General features: G+C 38.5%; 1 protein-coding gene and 1 long non-coding RNA gene across 5 annotated transcripts in view; one reads left to right on the forward strand and one right to left on the reverse strand.

The window, feature by feature from the left end:
- Positions 1-4,915, reverse strand: part of LOC113638318 — a 34,638-nt gene extending 29,723 nt beyond the window's left edge. The window contains exon 1 of the long non-coding RNA XR_007138738.1: positions 4,578-4,915. This is a non-coding gene — a long non-coding RNA (uncharacterized LOC113638318). The remainder of the gene's footprint in view (positions 1-4,577) is intronic.
- A 123-nt stretch (positions 4,916-5,038) lies between these two features.
- LOC113638301 (choline transporter-like protein 4) lies at positions 5,039-12,898 on the forward strand. 4 transcript variants are annotated; one of them, XM_027139335.2, is made up of 24 exons: positions 5,050-5,082; positions 5,626-5,664; positions 5,773-5,823; positions 6,021-6,069; positions 6,288-6,361; positions 6,470-6,548; positions 6,779-6,878; positions 7,110-7,241; positions 7,334-7,394; positions 7,491-7,602; positions 7,693-7,776; positions 7,862-7,974; positions 8,105-8,224; positions 8,337-8,439; positions 8,554-8,646; positions 10,284-10,386; positions 10,536-10,795; positions 10,873-10,967; positions 11,087-11,196; positions 11,291-11,364; positions 11,455-11,525; positions 11,632-11,726; positions 11,844-11,928; positions 12,064-12,898. In XM_027139335.2, the coding sequence occupies exons 3-24, from the start codon at positions 5,784-5,786 to the stop codon at positions 12,159-12,161; spliced, it is 2,151 nt and encodes a 716-aa protein (XP_026995136.2). In that variant the 5' UTR covers positions 5,050-5,082; positions 5,626-5,664; positions 5,773-5,783; the 3' UTR covers positions 12,162-12,898. The 4 variants fall into 4 exon arrangements, with proteins under 4 accessions (XP_047660393.1, XP_047660394.1, XP_026995136.2 ...); XM_047804437.1 differs by lacking the exon at positions 5,626-5,664 and having other exon boundaries at positions 5,039-5,082; XM_047804438.1 differs by lacking the exon at positions 5,626-5,664 and having other exon boundaries at positions 5,039-5,082; positions 7,155-7,241.
- The last annotated feature ends 8,348 nt before the right edge of the window (positions 12,899-21,246 follow it).

Raw genomic sequence — 21,246 nt, forward strand, 5'->3', positions numbered from 1 at the left:
GCAGTAAACACAGACTGTAAGGCCTGGTAATATCACGACAAAGTTCAATCGAACGTATACTTTGTTATGAATTAACTGAAAGTTCTTTTAAACTGACTGAGAGTGCATGGTGATTGGAAACAGCTGTGTGTGATCAGCGAGACAGTGACTGAGCAGGGAATTGCGTGAGTGTTATGAGACGTGGAGTCTGATGCAGTCGTATTTGTAGGCCATGGTGCCCGGTGGGAGTTAGAAGTTGTAGACTTGACAGCATGACTAATGTTACATAGTTTGCTAATAAATTAACCAGCAGTAAAAATATGGATTTGACTTGCTGTGTAATCTGTTTATGTTTTAGTTACAGGAATCAATGCTAATTTAACTTAATTAATTTAACTTATACCTCATCTGCCGTAACCTTTTCATTCTTCACTATGTACTGTAGTTAACGCCATAGTGATCTGTCTGTGTTTAAATGGAATAAGCCACAGGACTACATGAAGATCAGTGCCCCTTGGTCTACCTCAGTAAAATGTTTCATTATACTGGAGTAAGCAATGACTCACAAAATGTCACAAAGTGTCTCCTTCGCCTCGCTAAACGGCATAAATGTCATAAACGGGTGCCTCCTCGGGAATAAATCAGTCACAAATGCATAGATAGCAACAGAACAGTGGGATTTATTTAAAATAACAGAACAAAAGAAAAATTCAAACACAGGATCAGGAAACAAAAGATGAAAGGACTCAAAAACAACACCCACAAGGAAACAGGTATAAATAGGACAAGTAATCAGAGCACATGAGGAGAAGATAATAAAGCTCAGCCACAAGTTTGTCAATTATGACATTAAACACAAACCTGAAACTTTTGACTCATCTGGTCTCTTTCTTTAAATATCACTTTTGTAGGTCAGTGATACACATAACATGTTCTTGGCTGTTGACTCAAACTGATCACAGAGCATTAGACAAGTCAAGGGCAAACTTTTTAAGTTTTTAAGCTTCTCCATCTGCATAGAGACACGTAGCCTCATTACAGTATGAGTGGTCAGGTTTTGATTATCATCTGCTATTGTTCGAAGGGACTGAAAAACTGTAAAATGTCATATTTCACACAAAGTATGCTGGTTGCTTGTGCATGTGAGCTCCACCTTGTGTTTGACAAAGACTTCAGAGATTGGACATGTTCCTTCTTATTTTCTTTTAGGATAGATATAACAATCTGCTACCTCTAGGTGGATTGTGAGAAAAAGTTAAACACATCAGTTCAATCAAGACAAGGGCCCAACTGAGTATGTGATGCACAGGGAACCCATTCAGCTAATGAGTTGACTTCACATATGCAAGATTGCACACCTTTATAAGCACCAGACATGTTACTCACACTCGCTCACTCATTTTATACCACTTATAGCCTTACTGCACTATGCCTTACCGAAACTTGGATTAAACCAAATGAATATATCAGTCTAAACGTGTCTACACCATCAGGATATATCTATAAACACGAGCCTCGTCTGACTGGTCGTGGAGGTGGTGTCGCCACAATATTTAGTGATTTCCTTACTGTTACCAGGAGAACACAGCATAGATTTAGTTCTTTTGAAGTGCTTGTCCTTAATGTTACACTATCGCACATGCACTCGAAAAAATCCTTAATGTATCTTGCTCTAGCAACCAGTTCTTAATATCATTAACTCCTCGTTATCTTTAGGTTACGTCCCGAAGTCTTTCAAGTTGGCAGTTATTAGGCCACTCATCAAAAAACCTAACTTAGACCCAAATGAACTATCAAATTACAGACCTATCTCACACCTTCCGTTTATGTCTAAAATACTTGAAAAGGTTGTGTCTGTTCAACTGAGCTCCTTCTTACAGGAGAGCAACATCCTTGAAGATGTTGAGACCTTGAGATTCAGTCAGGTTTCAGGCCCCATCATAGCACAGAAACTGCACTTGTTAAAGTTACAAATGACTTGTTCTTAGCCTCGGACCAAGACTGTATGTCCTTATAAGTTCTACAAGACCTTAGTGCTGCATTCGACACTATAGACCACAACATTCTTCTAGATCGCATACACAGGTATTCACGGACAGGCTTTATGTTGGTTTAGATCCTACCTGTCAGACCGATACCATTTTGTAGAATTAAATGGTAAATCCTCCAGTTTATTACCAATTAATCATGGGGTCCCTCAAGGATCAGTTCTAGGACCTCTGCTTTTCTCGATATACATGCTTCCATTAGGGAACATTATTAGAAGACATGGGATTAGTTTCCATTGTTATGCTGATGACACACAGTTATATATCTCATCAAAACCAGATGAAATAGCCAAAGCGTCCAAATTAACTCAATGCCTTAGAGAGATAAAAGACTGGATGAGCTGCAACTTTCTGTTGTTAAACTCTGATAAGACAGAAGTACTACTTATAGGTCCAAAAACAAGTGCACAGAAACTCTCACAACTTAACTCCCATTTAGAGGGATGTACTGTTACTAGTAGCTCGACAGTGAAAGACCTCGGTGTTATATCTTTTAAAAATCATATCGCCCATACTACCAAAACAGCCTTCTTCCACCTTAGAAATATTGCCAAGCTGAGAAACATCCTGTCTGTATCTGATGCTGAGAAGCTAGTTCATGCATTCATGACCTCTAGACTGGACTATTGTAATGCATTACTAGGTGGTTGTCCTGCATCTTTAATAAATAGGCTACAGTTAGTCCAAAATGCAGCTGCCAGAGTTCTCACTAGGACAAGAAAGTATGACCATATAACCCCAATTTTATCATCTCTACACTGGCTACCTGTTAAGTTTAGAATTGATTACAAACTGCTGCTACTTATGTACAAGGCTCTTAATGGTTTAGCTCCCATGTATCTAACTAGTCTTCTAACACGTTACAATCCTTCACGCTCTCTGAGATCACAAAACTCATGACTTTTGGTAGTTCCCAGAATATCGAAGTCTACTAAAGGTGGTAGAGCGTTTTCTCATTTAGCTCCCAAACTTTGGAATAGTCTTCCTGATAGTGTTCGGGGCTCAGACACACTTTCCCAGTTTAAATGTAGATTAAAAACTCATCTCTTTAGTCAGGCATATACATAATACATGCTATAATATCATATCATGCACCAGTACATCAGACCTGCACATTTTTATGAACAGCAGATATGCTAATCCCTCTCCACTGCTTCTCTCTTTGTACCTATCCCGAGGCATCCAGACATCGTACCAGCTCCCAACGTTCTCTGTGGGAAGTAGCCTTTGGATGTCCACTGAGCCGAGGCTGACTCTAAGAATCCTGAGACATCTCCAGTTAGACTCTGTGATACTAAGGAGATCTGAAGTCCATGATCCTTACACCAATACAACATTTGTTTGACTGTATATTACAATCACACCCCCAGTGTCACCCTTGGATGGGGATGGGTCCCCCTTGAGTTTGGTTCCTCTCAAGGTTTCTTCCTTTACCAATTTAAGAGAGTTTTTCCTTGCCACTGCTGCCTGCTGCCTGAGTCACCTCAGACTTGCTCATAGGGGGATAAATACATACACATTGTGAACTATATATATTTAAATCTTGAATTTTTTATTCTGTTAATTCTTGTTCTTTTATTATTCGTTATTTCTTTTATTATTCCTTATGTTTACCTTCTGCTCTATGTTTATGTTCTGTAAAGCTGCTTTGAGACAATGTCTATTGTAAAAAGCGCTATACAAATAAACTTGAATTGAATTGAATTATCCGAACTACCTCGCGTCACGGGGAGCCTGTGCCTATCACAGGCATCATCGGGCATCAAGGCAGGATAAACCCTGAACAGAGTGCCAACCCATCGCACGTCACACACACACTCTCATTCTGTCATTGCCAAAGCACTGTCCATGGCAGTTCTCTATGTTTTGCTCATCTTTGTCAGAATTTAAAAGAGTTGAATTGAACAGAGACTCACCAGTGAGATTTTTTTGTTGTTAATGGTGCTTGCAAAGCATCATTATTGTTATTGTGCATACTTATTATTAACGGTGCTTGCAAAGCATCATTATTGTTATTCTGCATACTTATTATTATATCATATCGTATATCAAAGCACTCAGCCCGATGAGGGGAACTGCCTCACGCGTGTTTTGGTCACGTCACGTGACGCCACGTGGAGCCCCGCCCCCAAAATAAGCAAAATCAAAAACTTAGCACAACATGGACATGTCATATATCAAAAAACTCAGCACGATGAGGGGAACTTGCCACGCACCATTCACATTTTCTTCAGGAAATGTACCGTTCTAGTTGTTATTGTTATCCTGTCTCCCACTGAATAACAGTATAGACTGATAATTTCTTTGTCAGTGGACAAATGTTCAAAATCAGCAGTGGATCATTCCCTCTCTACTGTATATCACAGTGTAGATATTTCTGCTTTAAATAAAATCAATTTTTAAAGAAAAAACCTCAAACAATCACAAGAAGACACAAGAAACCTACATGGAAAAACTTAAATGTACAAATACACTGCATTGCCTTCACATATAGAGTTTGTTCAACACAAAAAAGCAATACACATGCATCAAGTTCATAGTAAAACTCACCTAAAATCAGTGGTAGTGATGGTGATGATGATGATGATGATGATGATGATGACGATGATGATGACGATGATGAAGCTGTGTTTTTATCCACTCCATCAGCTTTAGTAAAATAACACGGATAGCTTTTGTATTTTACCGAGTAACTCATCTTTCCTCTGCTATTTGTCTTTTTAATCCTTTCTTTTTTGGAAAATAGATGACATTTTTACCTATCGAAGACAGTGATCATTTCCAGATTATTCTAGAACGAAGTGAAGACTGAACAGTGATTGTTGGGTGCAGACATTAAGACATCAGACATCCAATTAAGGTGTAGTGATCACCTGATCACCCACGTGCTCAAAATTTAAACATGTAATAAACGCATTTGATTAATAAACCAAGTGACAATGCAGGGATTTTACAGCAAATTATTTACCGCTAAGGTAAATGTTATATATGTATATGTGTTATATATATGTTATATTTAACATATAACAGCGCTAATAAATGTTGGAGTGGCGTGGTAAGTCTATATTTTATATTTTTTTTATTTTATATATATATATATATTTATATATATATTTTTACTGTAGTTTCACATTAATAGAAACCAATACCAAAAATATCATGCAGTGTTTTTTATTTAATTAGAATTATTTAATTAGGTGAACTCTGCTCTAGTGAACGTCCTCAGATGTAAAGTTTTTGCAAAATAAATTAAAAACAGAAAAATATTCAGCAGTAAAATAAGAAAAGTTTAAAAAAAAAGAAGAAGAAAAAAAGAAGGGAGTTAATTAATCCAGAAAATAGCGGACAGCTCGTTTGTAATGGGTCACTGTGCTTTTACCTGCGCATTTTGTGTCTTCCCCATACATACATACATACATACATACATACATACATACATACATACATACATACATACATACATACATACATAAATAGTGTGTCACCACAATGATGCACGTTCTGATTCTAATTCCGATTCTGTTCTATTTATTTTGATTTATGTTCTATTTTCTGTTCTGTTCCGGTTTCCCTGTTAACGTGTAACATTCACCGCAAGATTCCGAAGTGACTTAATGAACAACCTACGATGTCGATTGTACGTCAGCACTATTATTATTATTGTTGTTGTTGTTGTAGTTGTGCTTGAACATTGCATGTAGTTTCTAACAAATACTCACGCAGACACTTTTTTCCAATTTCATAGAACAATTACCAATGACGAAAAAAGAGATAAAAAATACGAACAAAAACTATGGTGAGTGTTTAAATCAAAGTTTTGAGTGAGAAAAATAAAACCCAACTGCCTCATAATGTTAGAAAGTGTACTCATTTTTGGTGCTTTTTGGTCTTTTCTGTTAGTTATAGATTGTGGGCTAAAAAAATGTTTATTTTAACAGACCTAAATTATAATTTAAAAAAAAGGATGTTCAATAAACGATTTTACTCTTTCAGGGCAATCTATCCCAGATGGCCCAACATTCAGTGGCCCTGATCATAAAAGGTAAAGCCTGGACTCACTATTATACCTCATTTTACTTTAGAAAACAAAATGAATCAATCATATTGGAGTCAGTCACAGGATCTGTATAAAAAAAAGTTACATTCAGGCAAAATAAATCATTCAAATTTTTTGTAGCTATAGTTCTGCCTAATGATTTAGACTGGGTTGTGGGTGATTAATGCATATATTATTACTATTTTTTTTTTTTTGCCTTTTAGGTCTTTTACAGATGTCATATGCTGCCTGATTTTTGTTGCCGCTATGGTCGGCTATGTAATCCTTGGTGGTGCAGGTAAGATAAATAAATAAATGACTTGTTTTCCACGTCCAGAACAAAACTGTGTGTATTAAAAATGTTTCTGATTTGTAATCTATTATACTGACTGATTTTGTACTACAGCTTGGCTTTATGGAAATCCTCAGTACATCACCAAGGAGCAAAACTCTGCTGGGGCTTTTTGTGGAATGGGACCAAACTTGTAAGTCTCTCGGATACATGAGAATCCTATAGATCCATTTTATTAGGAACACCTGCACATTGATGCTGATATATAATGAGCCAGTCATGTGGCAGCAGCTCAGTACATAAAGTCATGCAGACACAAATCAAGAGTTTCAGTTAACGTCAAAAAGTGGAAAAGTGTGTTCTCTGTGACTTTAACTGTGGCATGCTTTTTAGTGACTGATTTCTGAATCTTTTCCTTTTCAGCGATAAACCCAATTTGTTTTATTTCAACATACTGAAGTGTGCGTTAGCAGTCAATGTAACTGCATCGACATTCAAAGGCCTTCAGTGTCCAACAACTCAAGTAAGTTTTTGCACTTTCACATATTTTTACCTAGTTAAAGACAATATACATATTTGCCCACTTATTTGTTAATAGGCTGTATGTATTAGATATGCAGCTCTGCCCAGCAAACTAACATTTTCACAAGACTCTTTGAACCCTCCTTATATTCTGCTATAGATATTGTAATTTGTAACCACCAAAATTGTTCCTTTATAGAGTCTCTAACCATTTTCTTTACTCTTTGTGTAGGTGTGCATTAAGAATTGCCCCTCAACATTTTGGTTTTTGCCCCAGACAGCATTTTCTGCAGGGGCAAAACCGAGTGAATTCTTTCAGCAGGAGTTCTGTGACCCCAGTTTGGACCTTGCCCAGACCACATTTGTAAGCCAGACAGCTCTCTATAAAACTGATACCTTGGTAAATATTCTGCATACAATTGTGCTGTTTCATATATAATTTGATTTCTGCCACAGACAGTGCAAGAAATCCTGGACAAAGGGCTGTGCCCAGCATATTATACTCCAAGCACACTAGGTATGGACCACATACATGATGAACAGATGACAATCACTTACCCCTTTGTGTGCTTTGTTCTTTAATGATTTCTTTGTGATTTCTCTCTTTCTCTAGTTCAGGGAAAATGTCTCCCCAGTTTTGATCCAAAAGATGTTCCAGTAGACTTCAATTTTTACAAATCGACTTTTGGTAATGACACAGTAAAGGTCATAATGGACACTTCAAGGTAAATTTTCTGTACACACACCATTTGTTGCTATTTTATTATATACTGTATGTCTTGCGCTTATTCATAGAAAATGTTTTGTGTTTGCAGCTCTCTGGGGGCAGGCTTTAATCTCAAATCCAGAACAGTCAGGATCATCGAGGACCTCGCCATTACCTGGTATTGGATATTAGTGTAAGTAAAATTTATAGCAAACTGCATGACGATTTCACACAGTACAAAAATACGTATGAATTTTAAATGTCTTTTTCTATCTCAGAGGTCTGGTGATTGCACTGGTGGTCAGTTTAGTGCTGCTCCTGCTGATGCGATGCTGTGTGTCTCTGGTGTCCATACTTTTCCACCCTGGTCTTCTGTCACTGGGAGCATACGGTAGTTTTGTGATTTTCCTCAACACTGATTCTTGCATATTGTTGATGCTGATTTACTCACATGCTTGTGAGTCCTGCGGGTAAGAGAATCAATAACAGAGTGAATAGCATGTCTGCATTCTCTGTCTTAGGCATTTACCAATGTTACCAGTATGAGAAAGACATCAACTCACAGCTCACACTTGGTGACCTCAGTTTTCAATCCAAGATGTCAGAATACCTCCAAGTAAAGGGGATCTGGCTGGGTTGCAGTGAGTACTTACAGCACCTGTTCACCCTGCCCCTCTTACCCTAGAAATAAATTTTAATGAAATTAGAAATGAATTCTGTCTTTAAATGTTTCATCTGATGTGTGTGTTACAGTCGTGACTGTTTGCCTCCTGGAGTTTATCCTGGTGATGCTGTTTATATCATATTTAAGAAAAGGACTCACAGCAGCACTGGCATTGATGAAGGAGTGCAGCAAGTAAGTATTCTTTAGCACAGAAAAGCCATTAAATAATTAATGAAGAAGTTTTTGTCAGTTTCATGCGTGTATTTCTTGGTCATTGTTGGCTTTTGTGCTTTGTTCTGTGTGCAGGGCGATGGGTGTACTATCATCTACAATGGCATACCCACTGGTCACTTTTCTGCTGGTCATGCTCTGTATGACCTTCTTTATAGTGACTAATGTGTATCTTTTCTATACTCAGTTATCTTTCCTGTACCTCCTATCATTCAGAACTGAACAGCGACGAAGAAATATAATTAATTAAAACTTTATGTACAGTATCTCACAGAAGTGAGTACACCCCTCAAATTTTTGTAAATATTTATTGTCTTTTTATGTGTCAACATTGAAAAAAATGACACTTTGCTTCAATGTAAAGTAGTGAATGTACAGCTTGTAAATTTTCTGTCTCCTCAAAATAACACAACACACAGCCATTAATGTCTAAACTGCTGGCCACAAAAGTGAAAATGTCCAAATTGACCCCAAAGAGTCAATATTTTGTGTGGCCACCATTATTTTCCAGCACTGCCTTAACCCTCTTGGGCATGGAGTTCACCAGAGTATCACAGGTTGCCCCTGGAGTCCTCTTCCATATCTCCATGATGACATCACAGAGCTGATGGATGTTAGAGTCTGTGAGCTCATCCTGCCTTCTGTTTGAGGATCCATCACCTTTAGCCTCAGCTTCTTTAGCAAGGCATTGGTCATCTTGGAGGTGTTTTTGGGTCGTTATCATGTTGGAATACTGCCCTGCAGCCCAGTCTCTGAAGGGAGGAGATCATGCTCTGCTACAGTACAGTATGTCACAGTACATGTTGGCATTCAAGGTTCTCTCAATGAACTGTAGCTCCCCAGTGCCAGCAGCACATACAGTATGTAGCCATATAGCCTAGACCATGACACTCCCACCACCATGCTTGACTGTAGGCAAGACACACTTGATTTTGTACTCCTCACCTGGTTGCCGCCACACACGCTTGACACCATCTGAACCAAATAAGTTTGTCTTGGTTTCATCAGACTACAGGACATGGTTCTAGTAAGTGTCTTCAGCAAACTGTCTGCAGGCTCTCTTGTGCATCATCTTTATAAGAGGCTACCATCTGGGACGACAGCCCTGCAGACCAATTTGGTGCAGTGTGCAGTGTATGGTCTGCCCCCCAACCCCTTCAAATTCTGCAGCAATGCTAGCAGCATTCATGCATATATTTTCCAAACACAACCTCTGAATATGATGCTAACTACGTGCACTCAACTTTGGTCGACCATAGCAAGGCTTGTTCTGAGTGGATCCTGTTCTGTTAAACCGCTGTATGGACTTGTTCACCGTGCTGCAGCTCAGTTTCACGGTCTTGGGAATCTTCTTATATCCTATGCCATCTTTACAGGTATGTAGAGAAACAATTATTTTTTCAGATCCTCAGAAAGAGATAACACCAAATTTAACATACCTGCTCCCCATTTTCACCTGAGACCTTGTAACAATAACGAGTCACATGACACTGGGGAGAGAAAATGGCTAATTGGGCCCAATTTGGACATTTTCACTTCGGGGTGTACTAACTTTTGTGGCCAGCAGTTTAGACATTAATGGCTGTGTGTTCAGTTATTTTGAGGGGACAGCAAATTTACACTGTTATTCAAGCTGTACACTCACTACTTTACATTGTGGCAAAGTGCCATTTCTTCAGTGTTGTCACACGAAAGGTTATAATAAAATATTTACAAAAATGTGAGGGGTGTACTTATTTCTGTGAGATACTGTATGTTTGTATAATAAGTGTGTGTCAGCGGTGACCTTGACTATATTGCTTTAGAAATCTGGTGACTTCTGGATTGCCAGTGTATAAAAAACTTGCACTGAACACCTCAAATGCAAACTGTACTGCAGTCACCGGTGAAGAAAAATGTGTCCCTGAAGTCAGTGAGATAAAAGGCAATTTTTATTTCCTGTAACATTACAGTTACAGATGCTTATTAGTACGAGCGATTAATTTGGATTTTGCTCTCACATTGTGCACCCTGTTTTCTCCTCCTGTTTTCACCTCTCATTCTCTTTTACTGTTCAGAAGTTCAAGGCATCGGACTATCCAACGTGTCCTGTGCGCTGTGTATTTGTGCGTTATGATGAGGAAGAAGGGTTTTTTCAAAGACATGCACAAAACTTTCAGATTTATAACTTGCTGGCATGTCTTTGGTGCCTTAATTTCATTATTACACTGGGCCAATGCACATTAGCGAGGACCTTCAGCAGCTACTATTGGTCATTAAGCAACCTGCAGAACATCCACCGATCTATTGTGTCTAAGGCACTCTTCCAGATGTTACGGTACTTTACATTATTCTCTGTTCTCATTTGCACCTTGCTCACATCCCGTTCTAATCCTGTAACATTGCTTTCTAAAGGTACCATACTGGCTCCATGGCGTTTGGTGCCATCTTTGTCAACATGTTCCAGGGTATACGGATGTTCCTGGAATTTCTCAAAGACGTAACCAGGGGTAAAGATATATTTAGATATATTTACATATATTTTTTCTAACTGATCCTTAATCCTGCTTCATGTAATTCATGTTGCTGTTTTATGACATGAATAATTAATACTCTGCTGTTCTCCCAGGTGGACAGAGATGTTGTTGCTGTTGCATGCCTCTAATGATGCCTCTAAAATGTTGCTTTTGTGTCTTGGATAAAGTCCTGAAGTACTTTACCCGAAACACCTACATAATGGTGAGTAATGAATTCAACTGTAGTTTACTTATTATATCAATATAGCAAATGTATTGTTTACACCATTTACATGCTCTTTTGGTCATTTATAAAGATTGCAACGCATGGAGACAATTTCTTCACGTCAGCCAAGAACGCTCACATGCTCTGTGAGAGGAACAAGGACCGGTAAGCCCTCTTAAAAAATGAGGACATTATTTGCAAAGTTAAATTATCTTTGACAAGTTATATTCATGTATTTGGTTTGTTGATTGACAGCGTGCGGATGGTGGACCGGACAACAGACTGGCTGCTGTTCTTCGGGAGACTGCTGGTGGTCGGAGCGATTGGTATGAAACACAATGTCACGTTACAGCAAAATCACATTTATAGCACAATACAAAAGTGTGCTGGTGATGATCAGCAGTATGAGAGTTTGTTCCTGTGTCCTTTTAGGTGTCTTGGCCTTCTACTTTTTTAATGGAGACATTCCAGTGTCAGCTGACATCTTCCAGGTGAAGTTGCTGAGCTTTCGCTGGCTGCATTTTACTGTAAGTTTTACCACAACCACCAAGCAATGTTTAAATATTTAAACACACAAGTATATGAACACATAAAATGGAGTAAAGATTGATTTTACAGTGGTACAAACTTTCACTGTGTTACAGGTGGTGATTGTGGGAACGTACTTCATCGCTGAGGGCTGCTTTAGCGTGTACAGCATTGGAGTTGACACGTTCACCATCTGCGTCAGTAAGTAGCATGTAGCAGATAGATGCTTCATCTGATTAATTGTAACAGCAAAAGACTAGATCCCATTTACAATATATGTTAAAGTTTCAATTTCACTTCAGTGTAATAATCTCTTATGTTTTATTCTCTTTTTAGTGGATGATCTGGAGCGCAATGATGGGACTTTTCAGAGACCCTACATGTCAAGGACCTTGCAGCAGATCCTACAACTTCAAGATGACCCTGTTCTTTAAAAAAATCAAACAAATGAAAATTATTTGTATATATTTTTCATATATATATTGTAGTGGAAATTTTAAATATCATGAGTGTTTATATGTGTTTTCAAAGTAAATTCTGTGTGTCTGACTAGGGAGAGAGGTCAAGAGGCCCTTGATCTTGCCATAAACATTCCACATGCTAAAAGGATGGGAACTTTAGTGGAGTGTGGGTGCATGTTCTTGATAAGATCTGACCTTGCTGAGGTGGCCGGGGGGGTCACCTAAACACAAATGCACACACACCAACACACATATACCAACACACATAAAAGACTACACAAATACACATCTAGGGTATAAAGGTAGAGCTGAATCATTAGAATTTGCCTCTTCACTCTGTAGACTTCGCACTCTACACTGTATGGAAGATGCCTTTTGCTGTAGCAAAATAAAATTCTTTCTTTACTTCTTTGCTTTTACCACTACCACCTCTAAGACTGTGTTTTTTACATGTAGATCAAAACTGTCACAACAATATATATGTCAGGAACTTCTGGGACAATTCTGTCAGGCCACCGAAGGGGGTGATGACAGATTCTGGTTTCAAGGTCCCACCTGTTTCTTGTTATGCCTAATGTGCTGTCTTATAAATACATGCCCTTGTGTAACTGTTTGTCATTGTTATATGTCATGTTTTTGCCCTGCCTTCTTATGTTAATATTGCTATATGATGTTAGTTTGTCTTACAACAATAAATGTGTTACTTTGTATCCTGTGTCTGGGTCTGGCTACGAGGTTTTGCTTGTCCATGAGTGACTTTGGGATAGGCAATTGCTGGGGAAATTGCAAGGACCTCCAGTAATGAAACATAGCGGGAAATATTTGGCGTGGGCCTGGGCTATGGCAGTTTGGCAGGGCCGTCTAGATGACTACCCTATGGTTGGTTCATTTATCGATGCTCTGTGAAGCACTTTTGTCCACCCTTCCAGGATGGGGGCCTTAACCTCGTCCCCACTCTGCATACATCAGGGCGCATGCTCGGTAGCCAGCTATACCATCGATTTTGGCTTGGGCTGGAACGATCAGGCCCTCCATAAGGCCTGTGTACCACCTCGCCATACATATAGATGATTGCATTCATGAGTGCTGAACCAAGCGACAAACAGGCATTCCGAGTACCCGGAGCCTTGGGTTGGTCCAAGATGTGACCCCCTCACAGTTCTGGCCTTCTTTTTTCTGCCACCCTCCTCCTATGGGGAGGTAAAAAGATAAAACTCCGGGCCTTCTTTGACTTGGGGGTAGCAGAAAATTTGAAAATTGACAAGGGCTTGGCCCACAGATTGAAGCTCCATTTTGAGGCATTTCCACAGCCCCTTCTGGTTCATGCCCTAGACAGGTGCCCGTTAGCTGCCGGGCCCATTATCATGCAGACAGATCTGTTCACCTTTATCAGCCTTTTCTTAGGCTTCCCTTGGTTGCATAACCCGTGAATAGACTGGGCCATGCAGTTAGTCATGGTCTGGGGCTCTCAGTGCCCCCAGAGCCTCCTCAGTCCACAGGCCATGGTGGGGGTCCCAGAAGACTACTGGAATCTCCAAGAAGTCTTCTCTAATTCTAAAAACCTCTAATTTAGTTTTCTCGAGGTGAAGGGTATAATTACATTATACCAATGTGCAGGTGTTTTGACTCTAATTTTCTTTAATCAGATGGGGCAACAGTTCCTAATGTGCTAGTAAAGATAGTGCCTATGCTGTAAGTTATTTCATCTAGATCGTTTGCGTTTAAAGGTATAGTAAGAAGTTCAGGCAGGTTATTTGTGAATCTGTCTTTAGTGGCCGGAATAATAGTTCTACTGATTCGATAACGTGGTGAGACATGGTTAGTTTTTTCTACAGGCAACATGTACAGTATGAGGTAACGGTCTGTGATGTCATCGCTTTGAGGTATGATATCTACATTAGTGACATATATTCCGTTTGATATTATTAAATCTAGCATATGATTAAGATGATGAGTTGCTCTAGTGATGTTTTGTTTGAGCCCAAATGAGTTTAGAAGGTCTATTAATGAGAGTTCTAAGGCATTGTTTGTATTGTCAACGTGGATGTTAAAATCTCCTACAATTAATACTGTACTTTATCAAAATTAACCAATAGGTCTGAAAGAAAATCTATACACAGTTGCTAGAGCAAGAGAAATCAGGGTTGTTTTTTTTTTGTGTGTGCATGTGTGAGAATGCAACATTAATAACAAGCACTTCAAAGGAATTAAATCTATGGCGTGTTCTCAGAGTAATAGTAAGGATAAAGATAGTGGCAGCGCCACCTCCACGACCAGGCTCATGCTCATAGATATATCCTGATGGGGTAGACTCATTTAGACCAAGGTAATCATTAGGATAGAGTGCAGTAAGGCTATTTTCTGAGATGAGATGTAGCATGAAATGAGTGCTACAAACCTTTTGTTTCTTATCACGGTGTATCTATTTTGAAGGATGAGGACCAGGAAATTGTAATTTGATGTGACACTAGTGCAGGCTTTTATTTGTGAAGGTTTACTTCCTTTATCAGTGGAAACATTTAGTGTGACTCTGCACTAATTGCAAATCTTTATTTTTGTGTTGTAACACAGTCCCAAGCAAAATTTTCTGTTGATTCTGTGGATCTTTCTGACTCATTTTTAGCACAGGAAGCCTTCGTTATTGGTGAATTGGTTAAACAATACTGTATGTTAAAATCCAGCTACTTAAAGGCCCTCTGTCTAATAAGAGGGTTCAAGAAAATAATTTATTTCTGATTATTGATAACACTGATGAGAGTTTACACTTCTTCTTTAGTGCTGTGTTTGACATAAATGAAGCGGACACGAAAGAAGTGGCTTAGATGATGGTTTATTGATTGGCTAAGAATGTTGTTTTTCAGATTGTGGTTTCTTTAATGTATTGACACTTGGTTCCTAGGGTACAGCATCCGAATGAAAAACATCCGAATAAACAAACTGAAGGGCATGATGTCCTGGTAAACTCTACCTCTATGCTCCACATCCAGAACACAAGAAACAGAACAGGTGAATCTCCTCACCTATGGATCTTTCCAGTAACAAAAAGCACTTGTATCCACCATCCATGCTCATGTCCTTTGAGGCTCTCCAAGTTCTCATCTCCCCTCCTCGGCGCAGTGTGTTTCAGATTTGAGCTTGACGAACGCCCTGGCCACTTTGTCCCCAAGAACACTGGGGCAGGATGCGCAGCATGGTCAGCCCTGTTTCATCCATGTGCACTCTAGCTGACACCAGCAAGAGCAGCATCAAGCCAGGTTCACTGCAGAGGTTTTATTTTTAAAGTTAAAAATGAACATGATTTAAAAACAGTCCATGAAAGCTACAATTGTGTTTTGTTGATAGGTATCAGTGTTTCATATTGGTCGATATTGATAATTATTGATATTTTTTATGACTCCTTTAAAATAAGGACCAGGAAAAAAATATATTACATTTAAACATTTTTATTTTAAACTTAACCTTCCTCTTATCATAATCTACTCAGTTATTAAGACAGAAATGTCAACAACCAGGAAAACTCAAATAATTATAATGTAAACCTAAGTCACAATGAACACTTAACAATTATCTCTTAACATTTAAGGTGCAAATTGAAAGAAAATGCTTAATAAAGTGTAATAAAATAGTGCAAAGTGTTAAATATAAACATAGACAAACCTGAGTATTTAGTGCAAGTTTAGTGCTAGGAAGTTCACTAGCTGTTCACCTGGTGAATAAAGTGTTTTAAAATATGTGCAGTGTTTTGTAAACATAAATAAAACTGAAGTAGACTTATAATTAGGGCTGTAGCTATCGAATATTTTAGTAATCGAGTATTCTACTGAAAATGTCTTTGATGAATCGAGTAATCGGATAAAATATATTTTTCTTAATTAAAGATCAATATTAAATATACAAGAGAAAATAAGATGGGTCTCTTAAAATGAATAACTAATTGGTTTTCTTCTTTAGTAAAATGGACTTTTATTTTTAAATGCATAGTATGCAATGCATACAACAATATTTTCTATCAAAAATAACCATTTAGATATTACCCATTGTTTCTCTGTCTGTACTTGTACTGTGAACAATGACAAAGTTGGCTGAGAAGAATTAAGTACATTTAAGTGGCAAACATTCTGATAAATTAACCCTTTTCTGAGATGCAAAAACAAAAGAAATAAATTACTTTCAAATTACTTTTTTAAAGTATCAAAACTAAGGCATACATTAAAATAAAATAATAATAATAATAATAATAATAATAATAATAATAATAATAATAATAATAATAATAATAATAATAATAATAATAATAATAATAATAATAGTGGTTAACACGTTCGCCTCACACCTCCAGGGTTTGGGGGTTCGATTCCCGCCTCCGCCTTGTGTGTGTGGAGTTTGCATGTTCTCCCCGTGCCTCGGGGGTTTCCTCCGAGTACTCCGGTTTCCTCCCCCGGTCCAAAGACATGCATGGTAGGTTGATTGGCATCTCTGGAAAATTGTCTGTAGTGTGTGTGTGTGTGTGTGTGTGTGTGTGTGTGTGTGTGTGTGTGTGTGTGTGTGAGAGAGTGAATGAGAGTGTGTGTGTGTGTGTGTGCCCTGCGATGGGTTGGCACTCCGTCCAGGGTGTATCCTGCCTTGATGCCCGATGACGCCTGAGATAGGCACAGGCTCCCCGTGACCCGAGAAGTTCGGATAAGCGCTAGAAAATGAATGAATGAATGAATGAATATTAATAATAATAATAATAATAATAATAATAATAATAATAATAATAATAATAATAATACAAAAATACTTCATGCAACTTAACTTTCAGAACTAAAATATTCTAAATCTACACTGCTTTGTGGTATTTAAAAGGCAAAGATCATGGACAGGAACTTGGACCAAGAGTCCATGCATGGTTTCACACAGAGTGCTTTAAGCATATAGTGAAAGTGACGTGACATACGGCTAAGTAGGTGACCCATACTCAGAATTCGTTCTCTGCATTTGACCCATCCAAAGTGCACACACACGGCAGTGAACACACACACCGTGAACACAGCCATTTATGCTGCGGCGCCCGGGGAGCAGTTGGGGGGTTCGGTGCCTTGCTCAAGGGCACCTCAGTCGTGGCCGGCCCGAGACTCAAACCCACAACCTTAGGATTACGAGTCAGACTCTCTAACCATTAGGCCACGACTTGCCTATATATATATAAGCATGGACGACGTGCTGTTGTTGAATGCAAGCTTCGATTTTCTGGCATTTTCTCCTGTTTCTTTCTTCTCTTTGCTCATTGCCATTGTTATCGCGCCCGTCCATTTTGCAGCCCGCACGCGCCCACGCCCTCAAATCAAAAGACCGCTAACTCCTCGTGTCTCCTTCCGCTTTGACGTAGGCGCATTGTCACACACACACGCACGCACGCAAGCTTTAAAATTATGGAATAAAAACACTGTCAATAATAATCGTACGTAATTCAAAGCATTGTGTGTAAATTTTAATTTAGTTGTGCGTAATTTAAATCTATTGTACGTAATTATGTTTTTTGTGGAGTTGGATCCCAAAATTTACGGCCACTACAGTTTTCAGATACGAGATTTTGTGTGTTTGTTCAAATACAACTCCAAAATGTACGACTATGACAGTTTACACACACAACGCTTGTTTTCACAACACCTCTTTTTTACACACGAAAACGGTCTGCGAAACAACTGTCAAAAATACGTCATCACGTTCACAGGCATTACTATCCGAGGGAAGATGAATCGATTCCACGAAGCGCGCATGCGCCCCGCCCTCTTTTAAACCACTCATAGAAACCACTGGTGCCGAAATGGCGGGTTAGTTATCACTAATAACAGAGAGAAATTTGTGCTAACACTTTAAAATAATGGTTTTTATTTTATTTCTTGACTTTTACAAGGCATTTGATACTGTTGAACATACTTTTTATTTGAAATCTTAGAGTTTTTAGGTTTTGGGAGTAATTTTTGTAAAACAATTAAGATGTTTTATACTGACATATAGTTCTGAATCCCTGAATCCTAGTATTACTCCTAGGTTTGATGTGCTCCGCGGTATTAGGCAGGGATGCCTGATTTCTCCCAAACTGTTTATTCTAGCCACTCAATCACTTATATTACTCATTAATCATAACCCCAATTTGCATGGGATCTAAAGGAATTTAAAATTAGTCAATTTGCAGACGACACAGCAATCCATTTAAAGAATAAATTCATGGTTGATGTTGCCCTAAATTTAGTCTCGATTTTCCCTAAAGCTTCGGGATTTACCCTTAATATTAAAAAATGTGAACTACTTCCCATTCAATCATCAACGGACTCTATCATCTCTTCAATTTAGGTTAAAGACAAAGTGAAATATTTAGGAATAGTTTTATCTAAAAATGCTATTAGAAGAGAAGACGTTAACTTTTCTAACCAGTTAATAGATATGAGGAAATCTTTGAGCTATTTCCAAAATAATCTATCCATGCCACTCCCTGTATGTTTCTACAGTTAATGTTAAGAAAGCTAATTCGATCGTTTTCCAATTTCTGTGGAAAAACAAAACTCATTATATTAAGAAATCACAGCTGGTTAAAGACTATGATATGGGTGCTATTAAAGGACATTCAAGATTAATTGGTTGAAAACATATCGGTGGCTTAGTGGTTAGCACGTTTGCCTCACAGCTCCAAGCTTGGGGTTCGATTCCCTATGCTATTACTTATACTGCTTAGTTCATCTTGCTTCCATATTAGTTAGTAGTATTAAGCTCAGTGTTAATGCAGTACTACCTATTACTTCCTGCATAGTCACTCGTTACCAACAGACCATTATTTCAAAGTGTTAGCACAAAATTCTCTCTGTTATTAGTGATAACTAACCCGCCATTTCGGCGCCAGTGGTTTCTATGAGTGGTTTAGAAGCGCTTCGTGGAATCGATTCATCTTCCCTCGGATAGTAATGCCTGTGAACGTGATGACGTATTTTTGACAGTTGTTTCGCAGACTGTTTTCGTGTGTAAAAACAGAGGTGTTGTGAAAACAAGCGTTGTGTGTGTAAACTGTCATAGTCGTACATTTTGGAGTCGTATTTGAACAAACAAACAAAATCTCATATCTGTAAACTGTCGTGGCCGTAGATTTTGGGATCCAACTTCACAAAAAACATAATTACGTACAATAGTTTTAAATTACGCACAACTAAATTAAAATTTACACACAATGCTTTGAAAAAAATAGCTGACTTTCCTCTTTTATTTACAATTTCCTTCCTCGCTGCGGCGCTCATTACTGTTGCTGAAGCACGAGACAACAATATGGCGCAAAACAAACTTTCACCTTCAGTTTAAATAAGCAAGCCCTGCCCACAATTCACACCTTAAGGGAGACTGAAACTACTCCTGATTAATCAGCTGAGAGAACTACTAAGTAAAGACCAACATAATATCAACAATGCTATAGAATAACCATCAAATGCAGTAGGTAGGTACAGTCGTGGCCAAAAGTTTGAGAATTACATAAATATTGGAAATTGGAAATGTTGCTGCTTAGGTTTTTATAATAGCAATTTGCATATACTCCAGAATGTTATGAAGAGTGATCAGATGAATTGCATAGTCCTTCTTTGCCATGAAAATGAACTTAATCCCAAAAAGACCTTTCCACTGCATTTCACTGCTGTCATTAAAGGACCTGCTGAGATCATCGTCTTGTTAACTCAGGTGAGAATGTTGATGCGCACAAGGCTGGAGATCATTATGTCAGGCTGATTGGGTTAGAATGGCAGACTTGATATGTTAAAAGGAGGGTGATGCTTGAAATCATTGTTCTTCCATTGTTAACCATGGTGACCTGCAAAGAAATGCGTGCAGCCATCATTGCGTTGCATAAAAATGGCTTCACAGGCAAGGATATTGTAGCTACTAAGATTGCACCTAAATCAACAATTTATAGGATCATCAAGAACTTCAAGGAAAGAGGTTCAATTCTTGTAAAGAAGGCTTCAGGGCGTCCAAGAAAGTCCAGCAAGCACCAGGATCATCTCCTAAAGAGGATTCAGCTGTGGGATTGGAGTGCCACCAGTGCAGAGCTTGCTCAGGAATGGCAGCAGGCACGTGTGAGCGCATCTGCACGCACAGTGAGGCAAAGACTTTTGGAAGACGGCCTGGTGTCAAGAAGGGCAGCAAAGAAGCCACTTCTCTCCAAAAATGCCACCAGTAAAGCATCCTGAGACCATTCATGTGTGGGGTTGCTTCTCATCCAAGGGAGTGGGCTCACTCACAATTCTGCTCAAAAACACAGCCATGAATAAAGAATGGTACCAAAACACCCCCCAACAGCAACTTCTTCCAACAATCCAACAACAGTTTGGTGAAGAACAATGCATTTTCCAGCACGATGGAGCACCGTGCCATAAGGCAAAAGTGATAATTAAGTTGCTCGGGGACCAGAACGTTGAAATTTTGGGTCCATGGCCTGGAAACTCCCCAGATCTTTATCCCATTGAGAACTTGTGGTCAATCCTCAAGAGGCGGGTGGACAAACAAAAATCCATTAATTCTGACAAACTCCAAGAAGTGATTATGAAAGAATGGGTTGCTATCAGTCAGGATTTGGCCCAGAAGTTGATTGAGAGCATGCCCAGTCGAATTGCTGAGGTCCTGAAAAAGAACGGCCAACACTGCAAATACTGACTCTTTGCATAAATGTCATGTAATTGTCGATAAAAGCCTTTGAAACATATGAAGTGCTTGTAATTACATTTCAGTACATCACAGAAACAACTGAAACAAAGATCTAAAAGCAGTTTAGCAGCAAAATTTGTGAAAACTAATATTTATGTAATTCTCAAAACTTTTGGCCACGACTGTACTCTCACAGTACATAATTTTGCTATTTATAAATTTTAAAAAGATTTTTTATTCAGAATTTGTCATTTGTAATTCTCTGCATGAAATATGAACAGTATGTAAGGGTTAAAGATAACAGCAGGTCCCAAGTGTTATACAATGTAAATGTTAATCAATCAGTTTGTACTGTAAACCATTAACCACAATAATTACTTACAAACTTGTT

The sequence above is a fragment of the Tachysurus fulvidraco genome, chromosome 20 (assembly GCF_022655615.1).
Source record: "Tachysurus fulvidraco isolate hzauxx_2018 chromosome 20, HZAU_PFXX_2.0, whole genome shotgun sequence".
Taxonomy (NCBI): domain Eukaryota; kingdom Metazoa; phylum Chordata; class Actinopteri; order Siluriformes; family Bagridae; genus Tachysurus; species Tachysurus fulvidraco.

Coding starts and splice junctions, on each gene's coding strand:
- LOC113638301 (XM_047804437.1), top strand. Junction 7,603..7,692: donor GTCATAATGGACACTTCAAG/GTAAATTTTCTG, acceptor TTGTGTTTGCAG/CTCTCTGGGGGCAGGCTTTA. Junction 11,727..11,843: donor TTCGCTGGCTGCATTTTACT/GTAAGTTTTACC, acceptor ACTGTGTTACAG/GTGGTGATTGTGGGAACGTA.